The 18741-nt window shown below is 41.1% G+C and overlaps 3 protein-coding genes and 1 long non-coding RNA gene across 4 annotated transcripts; 1 reads left to right on the forward strand and 3 right to left on the reverse strand.

The window, feature by feature from the left end:
• Nucleotides 1-1114: 1114 nt before the first annotated feature.
• Nucleotides 1115-5869, reverse strand: LOC148891247 (uncharacterized). Its single transcript, XM_089009025.1, is given in 5 exon segments — nt 1115-2003; nt 3134-3255; nt 3351-3500; nt 3583-3661; nt 3664-5869. Coding segments are annotated over 5 exon segments (1347 nt in total). The 5' UTR covers nt 3841-5869; the 3' UTR covers nt 1115-1184.
• On the forward strand, nt 5870-12289 carry LOC148891248 (glutamate-rich protein 6). The gene is given in 10 exon segments (XM_089009026.1): nt 5870-6179; nt 6278-6379; nt 7427-7538; nt 7541-7796; nt 8729-8778; nt 8859-9037; nt 9984-10063; nt 10138-10296; nt 11058-11277; nt 11966-12289. Coding segments are annotated over 10 exon segments (1587 nt in total). The 5' UTR covers nt 5870-6008; the 3' UTR covers nt 12224-12289.
• On the reverse strand, nt 7601-10665 carry LOC148891249 (uncharacterized). The gene is made up of 3 exons (XR_016116518.1): nt 10532-10665; nt 8831-9009; nt 7601-7734 (listed from the first exon to the last, which is right to left on the reverse strand). It is a non-coding gene; the product is annotated as an uncharacterized LOC148891249 (long non-coding RNA).
• A 514-nt stretch (nt 12290-12803) lies between the features above and the next one.
• Nucleotides 12804-18710, reverse strand: selenot1a (selenoprotein T, 1a). The gene is made up of 6 exons (XM_089008809.1): nt 18512-18710; nt 17406-17516; nt 15889-16015; nt 15561-15648; nt 13780-13950; nt 12804-13700 (listed from the first exon to the last, which is right to left on the reverse strand). Exons 1-5 carry the CDS (start codon nt 18652-18654, stop codon nt 13826-13828), a joined length of 594 nt encoding a protein of 197 aa, XP_088864935.1. The 5' UTR covers nt 18655-18710; the 3' UTR covers nt 12804-13700; nt 13780-13825.
• Nucleotides 18711-18741: the final 31 nt, after the last annotated feature.

The following is an 18741-nucleotide window of genomic DNA, read 5'->3' on the forward strand; positions in this document are numbered from 1 at the left end:
CAAACATTAACTGTAGAAAAATTACTTGACAGGGATTTCAAATTATAGTCATAGCAACCTGACGTAGTCAATTGATATACAGTGAGACCTCAACTTACAAACACCTTATCTTACAAACTTTTTGTCTTACAAACGTCAAATCTCTGAAAATTAACCCTTATACGTAATAAGCACTATTTTCATAATACACACCCATCACGGCTGGCTGAGTGATCTTCTGCGGAAGCACACGACCGAACAGCACCAGAGGTTAACTTACCAACAGTCCTTATGGAAGGTGACTCTCCTTCCATAAGCTATCAACGACCATCAAAAAGGTAAATAAAACTTTATTTTACAGCACAGTTTATTTCTTTAATTACAGTCCTCATGTAATGTGCCTCTCTTTCCAAACAGCAATTCCCTTTGACCTTCGACCTCCAACGCCATTCCATCAAGCCATAAATGACCATCACAAATGTAAATAAAGTGACTTTATGATACAATGCAGTGTATTTCTTTCATTACAATACAATAGCACATTTATTATACATAGAATAAGGTATGTTGTGTGTAGTTTTAAGGCTTATTTAGTTGAAAAGTATATTTTATGGAAACCCGGGAACGGATTATTCCCATTTTAATGGTTTCCTATGGGATTTTTTTTTGTTGAGATACACACTTTTCGCCTTACACACTCTGTCTGGGAACCAATTAAGTTCGTAAATTGAGGTCTCACTGTACTCAGGACGAAACAGAACTTTCCCCTCATTGTTTTTTGACTTAAAGATGGCGCCACGAGAGTGGCTGCCTTTACAGCAAGTCCTATATTTTGTTTTTCTATTTCTTCCTTTACTATACTTTTTTCATCACTTTGCCACTGTGAAATGTAAATTTCTTCACTGTGAGACTAAGGCTAATCCAATCCAACTTTTTCCGTTGATGCAATAGTGGCGCATAATTAAACGGAAAATAAGACACGGCAGTCTTCTAGCCATCTTGAATTTAGTCACAACAAACCAAGTCTAGCGCTTTGTTTACGCATTTGGGTATGAAAACGTGGACAGTTTGCAGTTATAGCCTGATCTAAATGCAACACATGCGTTCTCGCTTGTAGTTTACATCCCTTCTCTGAATTGGGAAAGAAATATGGCAACCACAAAATGTTTCAAATGACAGCAACTCATTTTGACAATTTATTGGCGTCATTTCCACTGATTAGCATACATTGCAGCAAGCAGGTCCTCATAGGAGATATAATGCATCAACTCAGGGGGAAATTGGTACAACGGATTGTAAGGCAAGGGAGTGGTCTCAGCGGTTGTTGTCGCAGCTGTGGTCGATGGCGGGATGGTTGTGGTCTGCATCGGAGGGATGGTGGTGGTCGGAACTTTGGACAAAGTTTCCGTTTTGACCGGATTTTTGGGGTCCTGGTTCACAGCTGGTGCTGGATGTCCGGCTAAGGTCCAGTGGGAGGGGTTGAAATATGGGTGCGGGGCCATCATCAGGGGATCGTGGTATGGGCGGGGCAGATGAGGCAGATGAGGCATATTTTGCATGTGGGGCATGTGAGGCAGATGAGGCATATTTTGCATGTGGGGCAGGTGAGGCAGATTAGGCATATCGAACTGCTGCGAAATAAAGGGGTTCCGAGGTGCTTGCAGCCCAAAATCGAAAAAAGGCTCCCGAGGCATTGGGGGCCTCTGAAGCCCAGGCCGAGAACCTGGGCTATGAGGCACAAGCGGCCACTTGGGGACAAACGGCGACTTGGGCACATGGGGTGCGGAATGCAGAAATCGGGCCCTGGAGTTAATTAGCGGAGATTGAGCCTGGCTGCGCGACTCAACTGGTGCCCAAATGCCGAATGGGGACATTGGAGGTTGGGCGAATGGGGGCCTCTTGGTGACCATATGATCAAATTGGAATGGGGTGGTCACCTTTAGGGCCTCGGTTGGAGTTTGTTTGGCGCACATGAGGACAACTGGAACTCCTTGCCAATACATGGGAAGAGCATAACTTCCAGCCTGGGGGGATGAGGAGGGGAGAAATTACACCTCCGGGTAAGGTTAGACAGAAGTTTGAGACTATCACAAGCACTGAAAAAAAAAATTGGGAAACTGTACTTCCTATTTTAAAAGTAAAATTAACATTATCACACGTGTGGCCCTTATGTACAAACACTCATCAAAATCCCATTTAAAATGCGCACACACACACGCACGAGAACTCTAAAAATGGCAAGTTTCAGAAAAGTACGTCCAACAATTGCTCTTAAAGGACAACCGACATCACTTTTGTTTTTTAACCGACATCAGAAAAACATTTCATAGCATCTAAAATACCCAAAACACGCAGTATGATATTTTTAGTTAAATGTAAAACACCAATAAAAATGATTTAAAGTGTCCAAAATGTGCAAAAAATTGAGCTGCGAATTGGGCATTTTCAGAAAGTCCCGCCCCCAGTTCATGACATCACGCCAATACATCTTGCATTGCTAGTGAATCAAAACAATGGCTTCAGATTCAGAGAATATGCTTTTTTGTTACACATCCAGTTATGAATATGATTCAAATAGTTCTGAAGAGCAAAGCATACATGTTTGCAATCGATTAAAGAATTTAATTGTGCTATTTTGAGGCAGCATTGGGGGGGAAATCTCTCTCTGCAAAAAAAGAGGCACAAAATGGCGACCTCCTGTGGCCACCTCCGTTTCCACAGGCTGATAAATTCCTTATATGGCGCTTGGACGCCCTCTTCTTGCAGCTTTTGGGTGCAACACGAGGTCCCCAGACCAAACAAGTACAGCAAACTACATCGACGTGATGGAAGGACCGCTACAATGGTCTTTTTTACGGTCAGCGGCGGTCCTTGAGTGACGTCACATACAGACTAGTCACCAACTCAAAAACAAGACTTTGTGAATATTCAGCGAGAGTCTTACAACGTAAAATAGCTATATGCGGTGGAATCTTTGTAAAATAAGCTCAGTAGAAGTCATTTGAAGCCATTTTACAAATTATGGACACAACTTGTCCGGAGACGTCGGTTGTCCTTTAACTAGGATCACCCTTGAAAATACTTGAAGCAGGATTGCCATTATTCTTATGTGGAGCGGCCATTTGAGAACACCTGACGTTTGTGTGAGCATTACCTGTTGAAGCATGTAACAGCCACCATACGGAACATACATGAGGAACCCAAAGGCATTTCGATGCATATTGTAGCCGCAGTTTAAGGGCACAAGAGGGAGAGGCAATGGAGGTCCATTGGGCACTGCAGAACAAAAGAGGGGTGGGAGTGAGACAATCAAATTCAACCAATAGTGTCATGTGGCTTTTTTTTTTTTTTGGTCCAAATTGACAATTAACCTTGCTGCACTGTCATGTGGGTTGGTCCTGGTCTCCTCACGCTGAGCTTCATGTGGTTATCTCCACACTGCAGGGAAGTCATGCGTCTCCACGAGGCCTCCTGCGATGCAGGTGGAAGGAAAGGCAGCAGGGGGTTCACGCCCCAGCCTCCTAAGTAACAAATTAAGAGACAAATATGAGCTGATATGGAAACTGGGGCAATTAAAAAATAATAATAATACAATTTTTATACCTGCAGAATCAGCCTGATAAGCATGTTCATCCGCCATTGAAGTGTTGGACTTCTTGGCTTCTTCATCCAGCATTGGAGGATCCCATTGGGAACTTTGCCGAACACAATCTTACCTCGCCGAAAGCCTTCAGGGACATATTTTCTTCTGTCCGCCTTCTTCAGTCGATAACAGTCAACCGTGTGTGCCCAAAAAAAGGCTAAAATAAGCACAGTAGTAATCTGGCTAAACGCTGCACTTGCGTTTTTGTCTTTGTGCATCTTGTCGCTAAATGCGTGCCGAAGCCAGACCGTGCTAGGTTTGAGCCACTTTTTTAATTGAGCAGCACTTCCGGGGAGCGCGACGGGTGGCGGGTGAATCGACCAATCAGAAACCTAGGTAGGAGGGGTTAATTGATTATTTGCAAATTGAGAACACCTGGCGAGTCGTCAGAATTAAAAGAGGCGGGGCTTGTAATATCCATTCGTCCATCAATTTTCTGATTGATTTATTTTCTGATGAACTAAAAGGTTTGTGGGCTGGGTGCGAGAGCCAATCTCAGATGTCATCAATTTGCAAATAAATTGCCCAAATTGTCGTGTTTTTCGTATTATGTAGTTTGCTTTTGTCGCCATCTGCTGGAATGACGGAGTATAACACCAAGCACCTCAATCGATACAATTAATCCCAAAAACGATGATGACGTACACAGGATAAGAAATCAAAGTACGAATCAAGAGGTTGGTTGTATGTCGTTGCAGTCATTTATTATTCTTGGTAAAACGTTACGTCATGATTTTTTTCCCAGGTTTTAGCCACTATATATATGCCCAAAGGCGTTTCTCCATGAAAACGAAACCATGTTAATCTACTGTTAAAAATTCCAGAGGAAGCCACTACATGGCTAGATTGGTAAATTCATTATTATTATTATTATTATTATTATTATTATTATTATTATTATTACTGGTGGTGGTCGTAGTAGTAGTAGGAGATTGGTAAATTCATTGTTTATTATTATTATTATTATTATTAGTAGTAGTAGTAGTAGTAGTAGTAGTAGTAGTAGTATTTTTATTATTATTATTAGCAGTAGTAGTAGTAGATTGCTAAATTCATTATTATTATTAGTAGTAGTAGTATTTATTATTATTATTATTATTATTATTATTATTATTATTATTGAGTAGTAGTAGTAGTAGTTTTAGTAGTAGTAGCCGTAGTAGTATTGCATCTCATTTGAAAAGTACAGTGAGACCTTGGCTTACGAACTTCATTGGTTCCCAGAGAGTGTAAGGCGAAAAGTGTGTATCCCGAAAATTAATTTCCCATAGGAAACCATTAAAATGAGAATAATCAGTTCCCAGGTGCCCATACAACATAATTTTCTACTTTCTAATTTTCTAAGCCTTAAAACTACACAAAATATACCTTATTTAATGTATAATAAATGGGCAATGGTATTATAATTATAAATATACATTGATACATTATAATAGTATAAATACTGTAAAAATAAGTGGCTGGATTACCAAACAGTATATTGTTAGTTCAGATCAGGTTAATTTAAAAACGACTAAATAAGTGATCAACTAAAATAAACCACTAATGAACACCTTTGTCTCAGATTGAGGTTGCCATGGTAACACATGACATCCACAAGTAGATCATCACCATGGTTACTGACAACAACAGGGGTGGCATGAAACATTACTTCCTGCATGCCTGGAGAATGGGTGAGTTTTTTTGCACCTTTTTCTATGTTTGTTTTATTTTACAATCTAAATGACTTGCTGTTTAGCTAACAAGCTAATGCAAACCAATTGCTTAGAACACATCTAAAAGAAAATTCTCTGGGGCAAAATAAAAACCACACAAAAAAACGTGTCTGCAGGATAGAAATTTTGCACCGGAAGCAAGAGCAGTGTGGATAGGAAGAAGAAAAACAAAAAAACAGAAAACCACAAGGTCCAGCATTTCCAGTGAGTCTTCTCCAAGACGCAAGTACATTCTCCTGAAGAAGGGGAAAATGCTTCTACAATGGATCTAAAAAGTCTACACGCCTCTCTTCAATTGCCAGGTGTTTGTGGCATTAACAAAAAAAGGATAACATTGATTGATGTGCAGAAATTATTCAGAACGCTTCACTTTTACCGCATTGTCTTATACAGGTAACATCCGATTTACGACCGGGTTCCGTTCCGACAAAACGTTCGTAAATTAAACGGTCGTAAGTCGAATTCCATTGAAAATGGCCGATGTGACGTTTACACGACAGGATAGTGAACTATAATAATAATAATAATAATAATAATAATAATAATAATAATAATAATAATAATACATTTTATTTCAAGCGCCTTTCAAAACACCCAAGGACACTTTACAATCTATGTCAATCTGTTGTTTTTAAGCAATTGTGGGCCTTCTAAGCATTAAACTTTTAAACATGATAATTTTTTTGTATTTTCTCTATCACCCTCCCAAATTGTACCAACTTCTAAGTTTTAGACTGCGGCTTCTATTTTACCCTAAAAGAAATCTGTTTTTCCCCGTAGAAAATGCAGTGGCAAAGTTAGAATGTGATATCTGCGAACTTCTCCATGACCTCGACGACTATGTAAGTACAAATCGTGAAGGCAGGATATGACCGCCTGCTGATATAATTTTGGTTTCTTCGCTCTCATGATTGATCAGAAGACACGCTCCCTTGATTAGGATTTTTGTGACCCGCCCACCAACTGCATCAGAGCAGGAGTCCTGAGTTACTACCGCGAATCTGACAACCCCAGACTGTCCATCGCGGCCGCGCATTTAGAGGTATTCTGATGACATTTGACAGCGGCTATTGGACCATTTGTAAATGGGCACGTCATATGGAGTTATAAGTTGGCGACAGATCTGCTGTGAATAAAGAGTGAAAAAAAGACAACACAAAATTTATTTCACAATAGTTCAATCGTCTCCAACTGATATTAAAAAACAGCAAAAATACTCAATGTCTGGCAGTGAATGAGTTAATCTTAGCTCCTCCCCTGATAAACAGTAGGTTGTGTCTTCTTAAAGGACAACCGACGTCTCCGGACAAGTTGTGTCCATAATTTGTAAAATGGCTTCAAATGTCTTCTACTGAGCGTATTTTAATAAGATTCCACTGCATATACTATATTTTACGTTTTAAGACTCGCGCTGAATATTCAGGAAGTCTTTGAGTTGGTGACGAGTCCGTACGTGATGTCACTAAAGAAACGCCCCTGATCAAAAAAAGGACACATTGTAGCAGTACTTCCATCACGTCAATGCATTTTGGTGTACTTGTTTGGTCTGAAAACATTGTGTTGCACCAAAAAGAGCCAGAATAGGGCGACCAAGCTCCATATAAGGAATTTATCAGCCTGTGGAAACGGAGGTGGCCTTAGGAGGTCGCCATTTTGTGCCTCTTTTTCGGTGAGACATTTCCCCTCAATGTTGCCTCATAATGGCACGGAATAAATTCTTTAATCGATTGCAAACATGTATGCTTTGCTCTTCAGAACTATTTGAATCATATTCATAACTGGATGTGTAACAAGAAAGCATATTCTCCGAATCTGAAGCCATTGTTTTGATTCTCCAGCAATGCAAGATGTCTTGGCGTGAAGTCACGAACTGGGGGCGGGACTTTCTGAAAATGCCATATTCGCAGCTCAATTTTTTTTTAGATTTTGGACACTTTAAGTCATTTTTATTGGTGTTTTTCATTTGAATAAAAATATCATACTGCGTGTTTTGGGTATTTTAGATGCTATAAAACGTTTTTCTGATGTCAGTTAAGAAACAAAAATGTGACACCGGTTGTCCTTTAAGTATTTATTTTGATGCTCGCAGCCTCCATTTGAGTGCCCAGGACAATGTGAATACTGCCACAAAACCGCCAGGCCAGTACTGGATGTGAGATGGGAAGATGAGTTGGAGGTGAGACAAAATGGACGCCAGTGCTCTTAAGGGTTGTCGGACAAAGCTTATGGTCGACCGTGTGTGTGTGTGTGTGTGTGTCTCACTGCACTGAGGCGGTGCCAAGCTTTTGCTGCGCCAAACGCAGGAGCCTCTGCATGGCCCTGGTGAGGAAAAGGCCTTCGGTGAAGGACGACCTGGACGATGACTTGCACAGACGGGAAGACAAAGCCGTCGAGACGCTGCTCAGCGGCAGAGAGAAAAAGAACACCCAAAATTTTAGCGACCTTTCACGGGGACTGATGTAAGCAAAAATGTTAACGAATACGATGCGCCTGCAACGGATGTGAATGATTGGAGTCTTCAAAGTGGAGGCCCGGGAGCCAAGTCTGGCCCACTAAATGATTTTATTCGGCCCGCGAAAGCAAGTCAAAATGGTGAAATTCCAAGATGCTTGCTAAAATCACAACCAAGATTTCAAATTGGCCCATGTAAACCACAACATCTCATTATTTTTTTTATTCAAATTTGAAAACTTTACCGTATTTATAGTCGGAAAAAATATCGATACAACCGGACTACCGATATATCCGATCCTGCGGCATGTAAATTTTCTCCTTGCGTTCATAGAAATAGTATCGTAATAAGCAGTACTATCGATATAACCGATATCGATAGTACTCTTCCTTTCGGCTTTTCCCGTCAGGGGTCGCTTATACAAGCCTTAAACATACTTATATAAGCCTTAAACATACATTCCATCCAAAATATACCACAGAAGCAGCTTATGAACAAATTCACCTTATGAACAACCGTTCGGAACGTATGTCATTCGTAAGTTGAGGCGCATCTGTAGAAATATAGAAACGTTTTCCAAATAGCAGGCACACCACATAATAAGGCGCTACAGTAGAGACTGCGGCTACTTCTACTGGGGGAAATTGAGTCGTGGCTGCTGACTGTCGTTACGAGAGCTGTTGTGGCTCAATATTAATTCACATATAAGGCATTTCGGCGTATAAACCGCAGTGTTAAGAAAATCAAAGCTTTAGGGTGTACCTTATACACCAGAAAATACGGTATTCATTTGTTATGCGCTCCATATGTAATATGTGGAAGGGGATGAAACATTCTAATGGCTTCCTCAAATTTGAGGAAACCGTAACTACAATGTGGCCCGCGGCAAAAAAATGACTTTAACACCCTTACTTTAACGGAAGCAACCTGTCGCCTCAGGGAACTGACGGGGTTTAAGAGAGACGAGGACACCTCCCAACAGGAACCTTGTGAGTAGACAAAGACATTTCACCCGTGGTCCATTTTGTTCAGAGATATCACCTTGATTTTTTTATCTGTTGACTCACAGCCTCGGACGCCAAAGTCCTCAGTTTCCGGCTCGGCGGTTGTCCGGAAGAGGGCGGCTGGATACTCAAGAATGTTGCGGAGAATGTGGTGCAACTGAAAAAGGAGGAGGCGAGACAGTCCGTTTGCGACCACAAGCCGCCTTTGTTTGGAATCTGTCATCAAAAGGGGAGAAAAAACACAGTTACAGTGATACCTCGGTTTACGAACCCCTTGGCTTATGAACTTTTCGGTTTACGAACGTTACATTTCTGAAAATTTTACCTTGGCATACGAACTTACCTTGGCATACAAACTTTTCGTACACGGAGTTGCCTCAATAAGTGATGTGTCGTTCGCGAACGAGCCGTTCTTCTAACAACAAAATGGCAGCTGACTGTTTTGTCCCCTATTCCCCAGTCCCCCAGTCTTCGGTTAAAGCTACGTGATTGGTCAAGAACGCAACAGTGAGGGGTGGGTTTAAACATTAAAGACACAGGCAGACGACAGTGAGAGTTTCAACTTTGATAGTTCAAAGGCAGATTGTAGACTCCAAGGTTAAAATATCCCATCAATGAGTCTCCACAAACAACCCACACAAGCCATCTGTACACTTGATGCAAAAAGCTATCAACCCAGCTAAACAGAACACAATTGAAGAGGAACTAGATAGAATTATCACAGAGAAAGCACCTACAAGGGATCATTCCTGAAAATTGTGAAAAAAGAAGGTTACGGTCCTCATCAAGTGTTTAATGCTGATGAAACCTGCCACTCCATTCCATCAAGCCATCAACGACCATCATAAAAGTAAATAAAACGACTTTATTGTACAGTTGATTTCTTTAATTATAATACCATAGCATTTAATAGCATCTATTATACATAAAATAAGGTATAGTTTGTGTAGTTTTAAGGCTGAGGAAATTTGAAATTAGAAAATTATGTTTTATGGGGACCTGAGAACTGATTATTCTCATTTTGATGTTTTCCTATGGGAAATTAGTTTTTGGGATACACACTTTTCACCTTACACACTGTCTGGGAACCAATTAAGTTTGCAAGCCAAGGTATCACTGTACTTTCTCTGAAGAAAAATCATGCTTGCTAACTTTTATCACTCAGCGATTGCAAACGTTTGTGTTGACAGGTTGGAGAATTCGATCAGAAATGTTACATGGACGGCGGGCCCTTTCTTAACCTGTTCGCTGATGGTTCTGCTCAGATCTTGTATGCAAGAAAATACAGTTAATCAGGCGAAGTGGTACAATTTCATAACGGGGTCGTCATATCGTTGCCAACAGTTACCCGGGAGAACTCCTGGCCATCATCTTTGTGGTTACCAAAGAGAAGGAACGGGTTTGCATCGTATATGACAACAACCAGACACCACCGAGAGCCATCAGAGCCATATTCCAAGCTAACGGCAAGGCAACGTGTTACCACGGCAATGGAAACATATGGTAAACAAATAGGGTAGAAAGAAACATTACCCATCCATACCAGCCAATTTCTGAAACCAGAAAATTGAGTAATACGCAGATTACTGCGCATGCGCAGTAAACTGCATTTCCGCTTGTTAGCGTTTCAAATAATGTAGGGCGTAATACAACTTTTATACGGGAATTGTAATCGTTTATACGAGCGGCTATTAGCCAAAGTTGACAGGTATAAAACTCAAACTTGCGTTGTTTTCACCTTTTCTTGAGCGAAGTCCAACTCCTGGAAATGCTTGGGAGTATTCCTCGCGAAACGACTGTAGTTTTCTTTTACTTTTCCCACTTTTTGTTGGTATTTCAACTGTCATTACACGACAATGATAAAAACGACGGTAACGCTTGAGTGTCGATTCCAGGTGTCACTCTGGATTCGAGAAAAGACCCGGATCACGCGCATGCGCAATTCATCTAAAGGAAGCTAACAGCTAGCATTATGCCGATCGCCTCTTCTCGTGTTTTGAATTAACGTTGAGAACAGTACTTACTATTTTGATGATTTTTGATTTATTGTTTTTATTAGAAACCGTAATTTTCATTAATACCGATTTTGGATTGATTGTTTTTTATTGTAAACCGTCATTTTCATTATTAACCCATAACCCGGAATGGGATCCTGAAACCCGTAGTTTTTACGGGAAAAAGGTCGTTGGCAGGTATGCCCATCACTCTTTCTCACCCTCCAAATATTGACAAACGACTGAACACCGATTCTCCGATTGCTTTAGGTTGAGCATAAATCCTTCCGGTGGTCAATGTTTGGATGAGACGGGTGCCAGGATCCGTCGCTGGAGGTGGAAAACGCTTCCTCCACCTCACTTGCCGCCTCTCTTCTTATCGCTCAATAAGCACATCGGGGTGCGGGTGCTAGGGAAGGATCAGATTTTTGTCTCCTTCCTGGCTCGTGGTCAACAGGCACGGTGTAGCGTGGGGAGCTGCAGTACCCAGGTAACAGCGTTTAGGATGAGAGGATGTTTTCATTACTCGTTTACTACCAGGCGATGTGCAAAAAATGTGTCCATTCCAGTGCCAGGGTTTTTGTCATTTTCACTCTAATTGCAGGACCCACAGAATTGTGAGTTTTGGGACTACATAAACATTCAATTTATTGAAAGAAACCTAAGACTATCTCCTTTATTAAAAAAAAAGTTACTTCCTAAGTTATTTGGGTCTGGAGTTATCTGCGCTTGAAATGGGGGCGACTGTCCAAAATACAATACATGCATATTGATTGATTTGATTCGGGAATTGAAAAGTGTGACATGGAATGCCATTCTTGAATTTGTTCAGGTTTTGTTTTTTCTTGCGAGGGATACCGATAAAGCACTGGTCAGACCTCTGGCAATGTTTTTCCCTTCCACAAGGGGGCAGGCATTGGCCTTTTGTCGATGTCAGCGCTTTTTTACAGCTTTACCTGTTGTTAAAGCACTATATTAATCAATATGTATGTATTGTATTTTGTACAGCTGCAAGGAATTAACACTTTTATGACGAAAGAAGTCCTAAAATTCCATATGATGCGGGTCCTGCAATTTGAGTTAAAATGACAAAAATCCTGGAGTGGACATTTTTGCACATTGTTTGGCAGTGAAGGAGTTAATACAGATGTATAAATTCACCCACTCATCCCCTGCAGTGTAAATGCACAAAAGAGATGCCAGCAGGCGAACCTTCGCTGCTCAAAGACGAGCTGTTTGTGATGGCCGCTCGGGTGAAGATCCACTTGTGTATCCAGCATCTCAACTGGAGTCTTCTAACACCTCTGCACCAGAAAAGCGCACCGGCCCAAAGCATCCGCGTCTTCGGCAAAAAGCTCCTGGAGGTCAGCACCAACGTACTGATGAGCAGACACGAGCGGGCTTTCATCAGGCGCTGCCTCCAGGATTGCCTCTAATGTAGGGGTCGGGAACCTTTTGGACTAAGAGCGCCAAAGATTGATTGATTTTTATGTACAGATGTTAATGTTGATGTTAAGAATTGGTGAAAATAAAAGTTTGTTTTTATAGAATTTTACACATGACCTGCTCTATTATTAAGTTTTTATCCGGTTTATGCGATGAAATTGTTAAAAAGTTGTTTTCTAGACTTTGAACGGATTAAGATTTTTTACATTGATTTTAATGGAAAGTGCTGTTTCGGTTTTTGAACAAATCGGTTTTCGAACAGGTTTCTGAAACGGATTATGGTCAAAAACCAAGGTCACTGTATTTCGAAATGTTTTTCAGTTGTGAAGCTTATTTTAAAGTAGGCGTTTACCTGTTACAACATCAACGGCCATAGGTCAGTATCATCCAATCAAAATTGCGTTTTCCGCCAACTGCCGCCCAAACAGGAAATGAACAGCGAAAAAGTGAGAATATGTACAGTACAGTATTTAGTTTTATCGGCGAGCCAGATACAATCATAAGAGCCATATATGGCTCGCGAGCCATAGGTTCCCGACACCTGCTCTAATGGAAGAAGACTCCGACTGCTTCATAGTCACAATAGGTTTTTTATTCATTATATCAACTCATTCCAAGTTATGCAAATATAAAAATTACTCAGAAATCATAGCCCCCCCCCAAAAAAAAAACCCCACAATCACCGGATTTTAGTTTGACAACAATATGATGAGTTCGCTTTTCTACAAGGGCAGAAGCTACTTTGACGACAAGGAATTTAGCGGAAATTCGTCAGGAGGCCCGAAGAAGTCACTGTGCACTTGAATTTTTAGGACTATGGTACAATATGGGCGACATGAGGTACATACAGTATTTGATCTTGAAAATGTATATTTTTAAAGACGTCGCAAAAATAAAACACGGGGAAAGTTTACGGGTATTCCTTATGTCTCGCATGTCATTAATAAAGACAACAAAACGATACGCCAAGCGTGTGCCTGCTTCTTCCCGGCAATGTCTGTAAATTAGCAGGAATCCGTGATTTCAGTGCCTTCAAGAACGGACAGTCGCCTTTATAATGTACTTGAGTTGACAAATCAATTAAAATGCTTGAATTACAGCCAACTTGGAAGATTTCAATACATGATACAGCGCTATGAAAAAACAAAATGGCGGCGCACGATGACTTATTTAAGCAGCGTCTACGTTTTGGCTCAATACGATTACTTTATACACAATCATGTAAATCTCATTATTAGTCTTGGATCAGATATTGAGTGAATATAGTACAAGAAAAATGACCGACTGGTTGGCAGTGTCGCCGCCATCAAGCCCGCTCAGCCATCCGGGGCGGATCATCTCTTGAGGGCTGCGTTGATGATGTGCGTAGGGGAAGGCTCATCCAGTCTGTGCCAGCAGTGGTCCTGCCTTCAGCGCAGACCTTCATAAACATCACGTCACAGCCCTGGCGAGAGGAACGCCTCAAACCTGGAAAGGGGATAATGGTGGATTAGAAAGAGCAGAAAATGCAAGTGGTGGAAGATGGCGGTGGTGGTGGTGGTCTTACGCGGAGGGCTTTCGGCAGCGGCCTAACACAGCAGGGGGTGGGGGTGTTAGGAGTGGTGGAGCGGCTTTGTGTTCATGTCAACGTTCATTTTCATTTCATTGTCCAGGATCTGCACCAGCTGCTGCATGGAGGGTAGGTGGCCCGATTGCAGTTTGGACCATACCGGCACATCTACGAGGGCGGCAAATATTTTTTTTTAGAAACCATAATTCTGTTGATTAACATCAATGAAAACAATAAAAAAAAATTAACGCGATTTTTAAACAACAAAATGCGCATGTGAGTGCAGGTATCATTCCACGCAATATCGACAACTCAAATGTGCGGTGTTCAATGGTGGGGCTTGATTCTGGTGAGTGACGTGGGAGTCGGTACGTGATTGGCTGTTAACTGGTGAACTATTACAGCATTTTCCGGTGTATAAGGCACACCCCCAATGAATGGTGTATTTTTAAACTTTCCATATACAGGTAACATCCGACTTACAACTGGCTCGACTTACGAATTTTAACATTTTAATTCCACGGCTAGCACTGCAACGCGCTAGCAGGCTGGCAATGCGTACGATAATTTTGGTCAGCCAGCCAGCATTTCACTCAATCGACCGCGTGATGGCAACAGAGGTGGGGGGGAGTTTGCGAGTCATTTCGCCTCCGCGTCTCTCGTCAACATTTGGAATGTATTTCAACTTACGACCATTTGGAATTACGACCGTTTGGTCGGAACGGAACTCGGTCGTAAGTCGGATGTTACCTGTATAAGGCACACCGGACTATAAGGCGCACCTTTGATGAATGAACAAAGTTTTCAAAATATAATATACAGATGCTTCCCTTCTTATGAACATTCAAGTTATGAACAATGGTACATAAACATTTATGTAGTAACATGTAGTATTCTCTCCAGTTGTACAAGTACATATCTTTATATAGCATATATTTTATTAAATGTTTATTCTGAATGAAATGTTTTCCAAATATAACATAGGCGGGAAGACAAAGCCGTAGAGGCGCTGCTCAGCGGCAGAGAGAAAAAGAACAGCTAAAATTTTAGCGACCTGATGTCAGGAAACATTTTTGTGTGAATGATGGGAGTCTTTAACACACAGGTGTCAAAGTGTGGGCTTGCGGGCCAAATCCGGCCTACCAAATCATTTTATTCGGCCCGCGAAAGGAAATGAAAATGGTGACATTTCAAGATCCTCGCTAAAGTCCCAACCAAAATTTCAAATTGGCCCCATGTAAATCACGATAAAAGTCATTATTTTTTACTTCAAAATTTAAAACTAGTTATCGCATTTTCTGGTTTAAAATGGATCCACAGACTCATCAAAAAACAAGAGATAGTGACCACTTTCAAATTATTCTTTATACATTTTGCGTTATCCAATACGTTATCTGGCGGGCTACCTAGCGGGCACTTTATTAGCTATCTATTAGCTATGTAGCTGGCTCGCTAGCTATTTATTAGATAGCCTTATCCTGTGACTGTAAAGTGACCTTGAGAGTTTTGAAAGGCACTTATAAATGACATTTATTATTATATTATGATGATGATGATTATTATTACTATTAGCTGGCTAGTTAGCTTTCTATGAGTGGGTTGAGTAAACGCTGGCGTGTGCGGCTCTCACTGTTCACCCACAGAAAAAACCGTATCCTGTGATTGTAAAGTGACCTTGAGAGTTTTGAAAGGTGCTTATAAATGACATGTATTATTATTCCTGTAGAATCTTCAGACCGTTCCATATTCATATCAGCCCGTCGTCCAAAGTGACTTACCATTGAATGTTATTTCAAAAGCTCCCGTGGACATCAACTGGTTTTCAATCATGTTGCTGAGAAAGAAAACCATCATGCAGGCGTATATCTGAAAAAAAAAAAACGGGCAATATGACGCAAATGGATTCAGCCCAACGGCAGCTAACCAATCTATACACTCACCGTTCCTTGTGAGCCCTCGCAAGCATGATTCTTAAAAGCTAATTAACCCCTTTGGGGCTTCAAGAATACTCAGCACGCAACGAGTCTTTAGCCAACACTCTAGAGATCATCGACCAACTCGCGAAAGTCACCAAAACAGCAGACTTGAACCACAACGATCACGTACCTTATTTCCCTGGCCCCACTCCCAGACTCCTGGTGCTTGCACGCCGAAGAGAGCGAACGGATCCTTGCCGATCACGATCATCCCAATCACGAGTAATTTGAAGACAGACAGAAAGGAAGCAATGTGCCTAGGGGGGAGGGAAGAGAACTAAGACAATCAACAGGGATCAAAATCAACTTTATTCATGATATCTTGACTCAGGCGACTCGGATTTTTGTGATTATTTCAAGTCACACGGATCAAAGGTCAATATTTGAACTATTGTTCAACCTTCAATGGTTTATTTAGCCCCCTAATTTGGAAGGAGCCACAGTTTTGCCAGTGAATATTTTATTTCTGTTCATTCCCGTGAGTGGTCATAATGGGGGTCACAATTTAAAGAAAAACAGAAGGCAAAAAGGCAAATATAGTGATACGAACGCTTTAGCTCACGAACTTTTCGCCTTGCGACCATTAAATTCGCAAGAATATAATCTTGGCATACGAATTAGTTTTCAGCGGACAAACCAAATCACACAGTGCCGCGGTGGCTGGCGGACTACTTTTTGGCGGATGAACACCAAACCACACGGTTGAACAGCGCCACGGTGGCTGGCGGACTAGTTTTACCACACCCCCTTTGAGTGCAGACGTGGTTTCCTATCGAGTGGCATACTTTTGCTATTATGGGACCATCATAGGCTAGTGTTAAGCCGAAGAGGACACAAAAGAAAATTACGGTCGAGCAGAAGAAGATCATCGAAAAACACAAACGAGGTGTAAATAAAACGACTTTATTATACAGTACAGTTTATTTTTTTAATTAAAATCCAATAGCACATTTATTATACATAAAATAAGGTATATTTTGTGTAGTTTTAAGGCTTATTTAATAGAAAATTATGTTTTATGGAGACCTGGGAACGGATTATTTTCATTTTTAATGATTTCTTATGGGAAATAAATGTTTGGCAGACGAACTTTTCGCCTTACACACACTTTCTGGGAACCAATTATGTTCGTAAACTGAGGTATCACTGTATGTTTTCGGGATCCTTGAGTCATGAACACAGCCGCTGACCACAATCTCATGGGACAAGTCTACAGAAACAGTAGTCAGTTGTCATTTGCTTACTGTGGGCCAAAACACTTTTCAGAGCTCAGGGCTAAAATGGTTTGTCCCAAATTTTGATCTGAAATCTGCATTTCATTCACAGCCCTTTGATCTCAATTAAAAATAAACATTTTGGAATCATATGGGCTGTCAAAGCAGCCTTTTTTCCCCTTTTGGAATTGGATTTCTTTCAAGATCGAAGGGCGTAGGAAATGATATTTGAAAATCTTTTTTTTAACATCTTAGGAGAGTTTGACAAAAAGTGTGTCTGACATCATATCAGAGACCTAAGAATGGAAAGCTTTGTCTCCTTTAATTTAAAGCAGCTTTCACGAGAATTTCTTCAAGGGACAATAATCCGGGACATCCTTCCAGACATACTCAACAAAGAAGATTACAAGGCGCTCATGAGATAATCTCTTACCGATAGGCAGGGATGGGAAGGTAATTCTCCCCCTCGATGCGGATGTCCGGGTACCGCTGGTACAAGGCCTGCGTGTACTCCTCAAACACCCGCTTGTACCCTCAGGAGATGCTGCGAAGGACATAAACATTTTTTCCCAAACTGTTTTCAATAGTAGACTGCTGTTTTTCCAGCTCCAGTGTAAACTTTAACCTGGAACTCGAACAGCTAACTTCTCTAGAGAACATTTGTTGTATGTCATGATTTCTGGTGTGTGGAATATGTGCAGCCGCATGGCCACTATCCGTCTTCTCGACTGTTGTTGTAAATAGTCAAAATTGTTTCAGACCGGCTCAAGAAAAGACTTTTTAATAGATTTTTTTGTTCTTTTGACTTCAAGACGGCGCCGCGAGAGTGGCTGCCTTTCCAGCAGCTCATGTATTTCGTTTTTCTACTTTCATTCCTTTCATCACTTTGCTGCTGTGAAATGTAAATTTCTCCACTGTGAGACTAATAAAGGCATATCCAATCCAATCCAATCCAAACACTCAGAAACAAAATCTCAATCATTGCAAAAAGGTATGATTAAGCTGTTATTTGCTAAATGGAACATTCCTTATGTTTTCTTAGTTTCAAATGTTATTTGCTGGTGAAGTATTCTCGTTTATCAATGATATATATTTTAAAGAAGATATTAAAGGTCTACTCCAGCATTTTTCTGTCGGTGGATAAATTGTGTTGATTTGAGTGAGTTCGTGCAGCGTACCATCCAAGCAAGGATCGCCATTGGGGATTTTTTTATTTGGTTATGCTAGATTCTAGTAAAATGTCATATTATTTACATCATTTATGGAAGTACCATGTGACTACAGCAGGTGCGTCGATATTCGGCGTATATTGCTACTTCGTCGTGTAAACAGAGGTGCCCACTGTCAACACTCCTCTACAAGAACTGACAAAAGTACATAAAATAATCGCTCAGGATTTGAACCTTGTAACAAGAACGCAAATTATTTGGTGCGTGTTACTCAAAGATCAACAATTCAAAAAGACGCTCGATCTTAGTTAGCATTAGCTTTCATCGTCGTGCTAACTCGCGATGACTCGCCACATTTCGTCTCGCTTACCAAATTTGAAACTTTACCAACGGGCCCGCGGCGAACTGCATTTTCATTTTCTTCACGCCACTGCTGATGTCACCGGACGCACCGAGGCACAGCGACAAGAGCGAGAGGGCGAGGAAGGAGAAGCGAATCCACTTGATCGCCATTTCTTTCCAGGTAGAGCGTTTCCCCACTCGACCGAACCCGAGTGAGTGACAGCTGAATCTGATGAGACGGTTAGTTTATTATTGGTC

Source organism: Hippocampus bargibanti, linkage group LG11 (assembly GCF_051943395.1).
Source record: "Hippocampus bargibanti isolate YZ-2025 linkage group LG11, ASM5194339v1, whole genome shotgun sequence".
NCBI lineage: Eukaryota > Metazoa > Chordata > Actinopteri > Syngnathiformes > Syngnathidae > Hippocampus > Hippocampus bargibanti.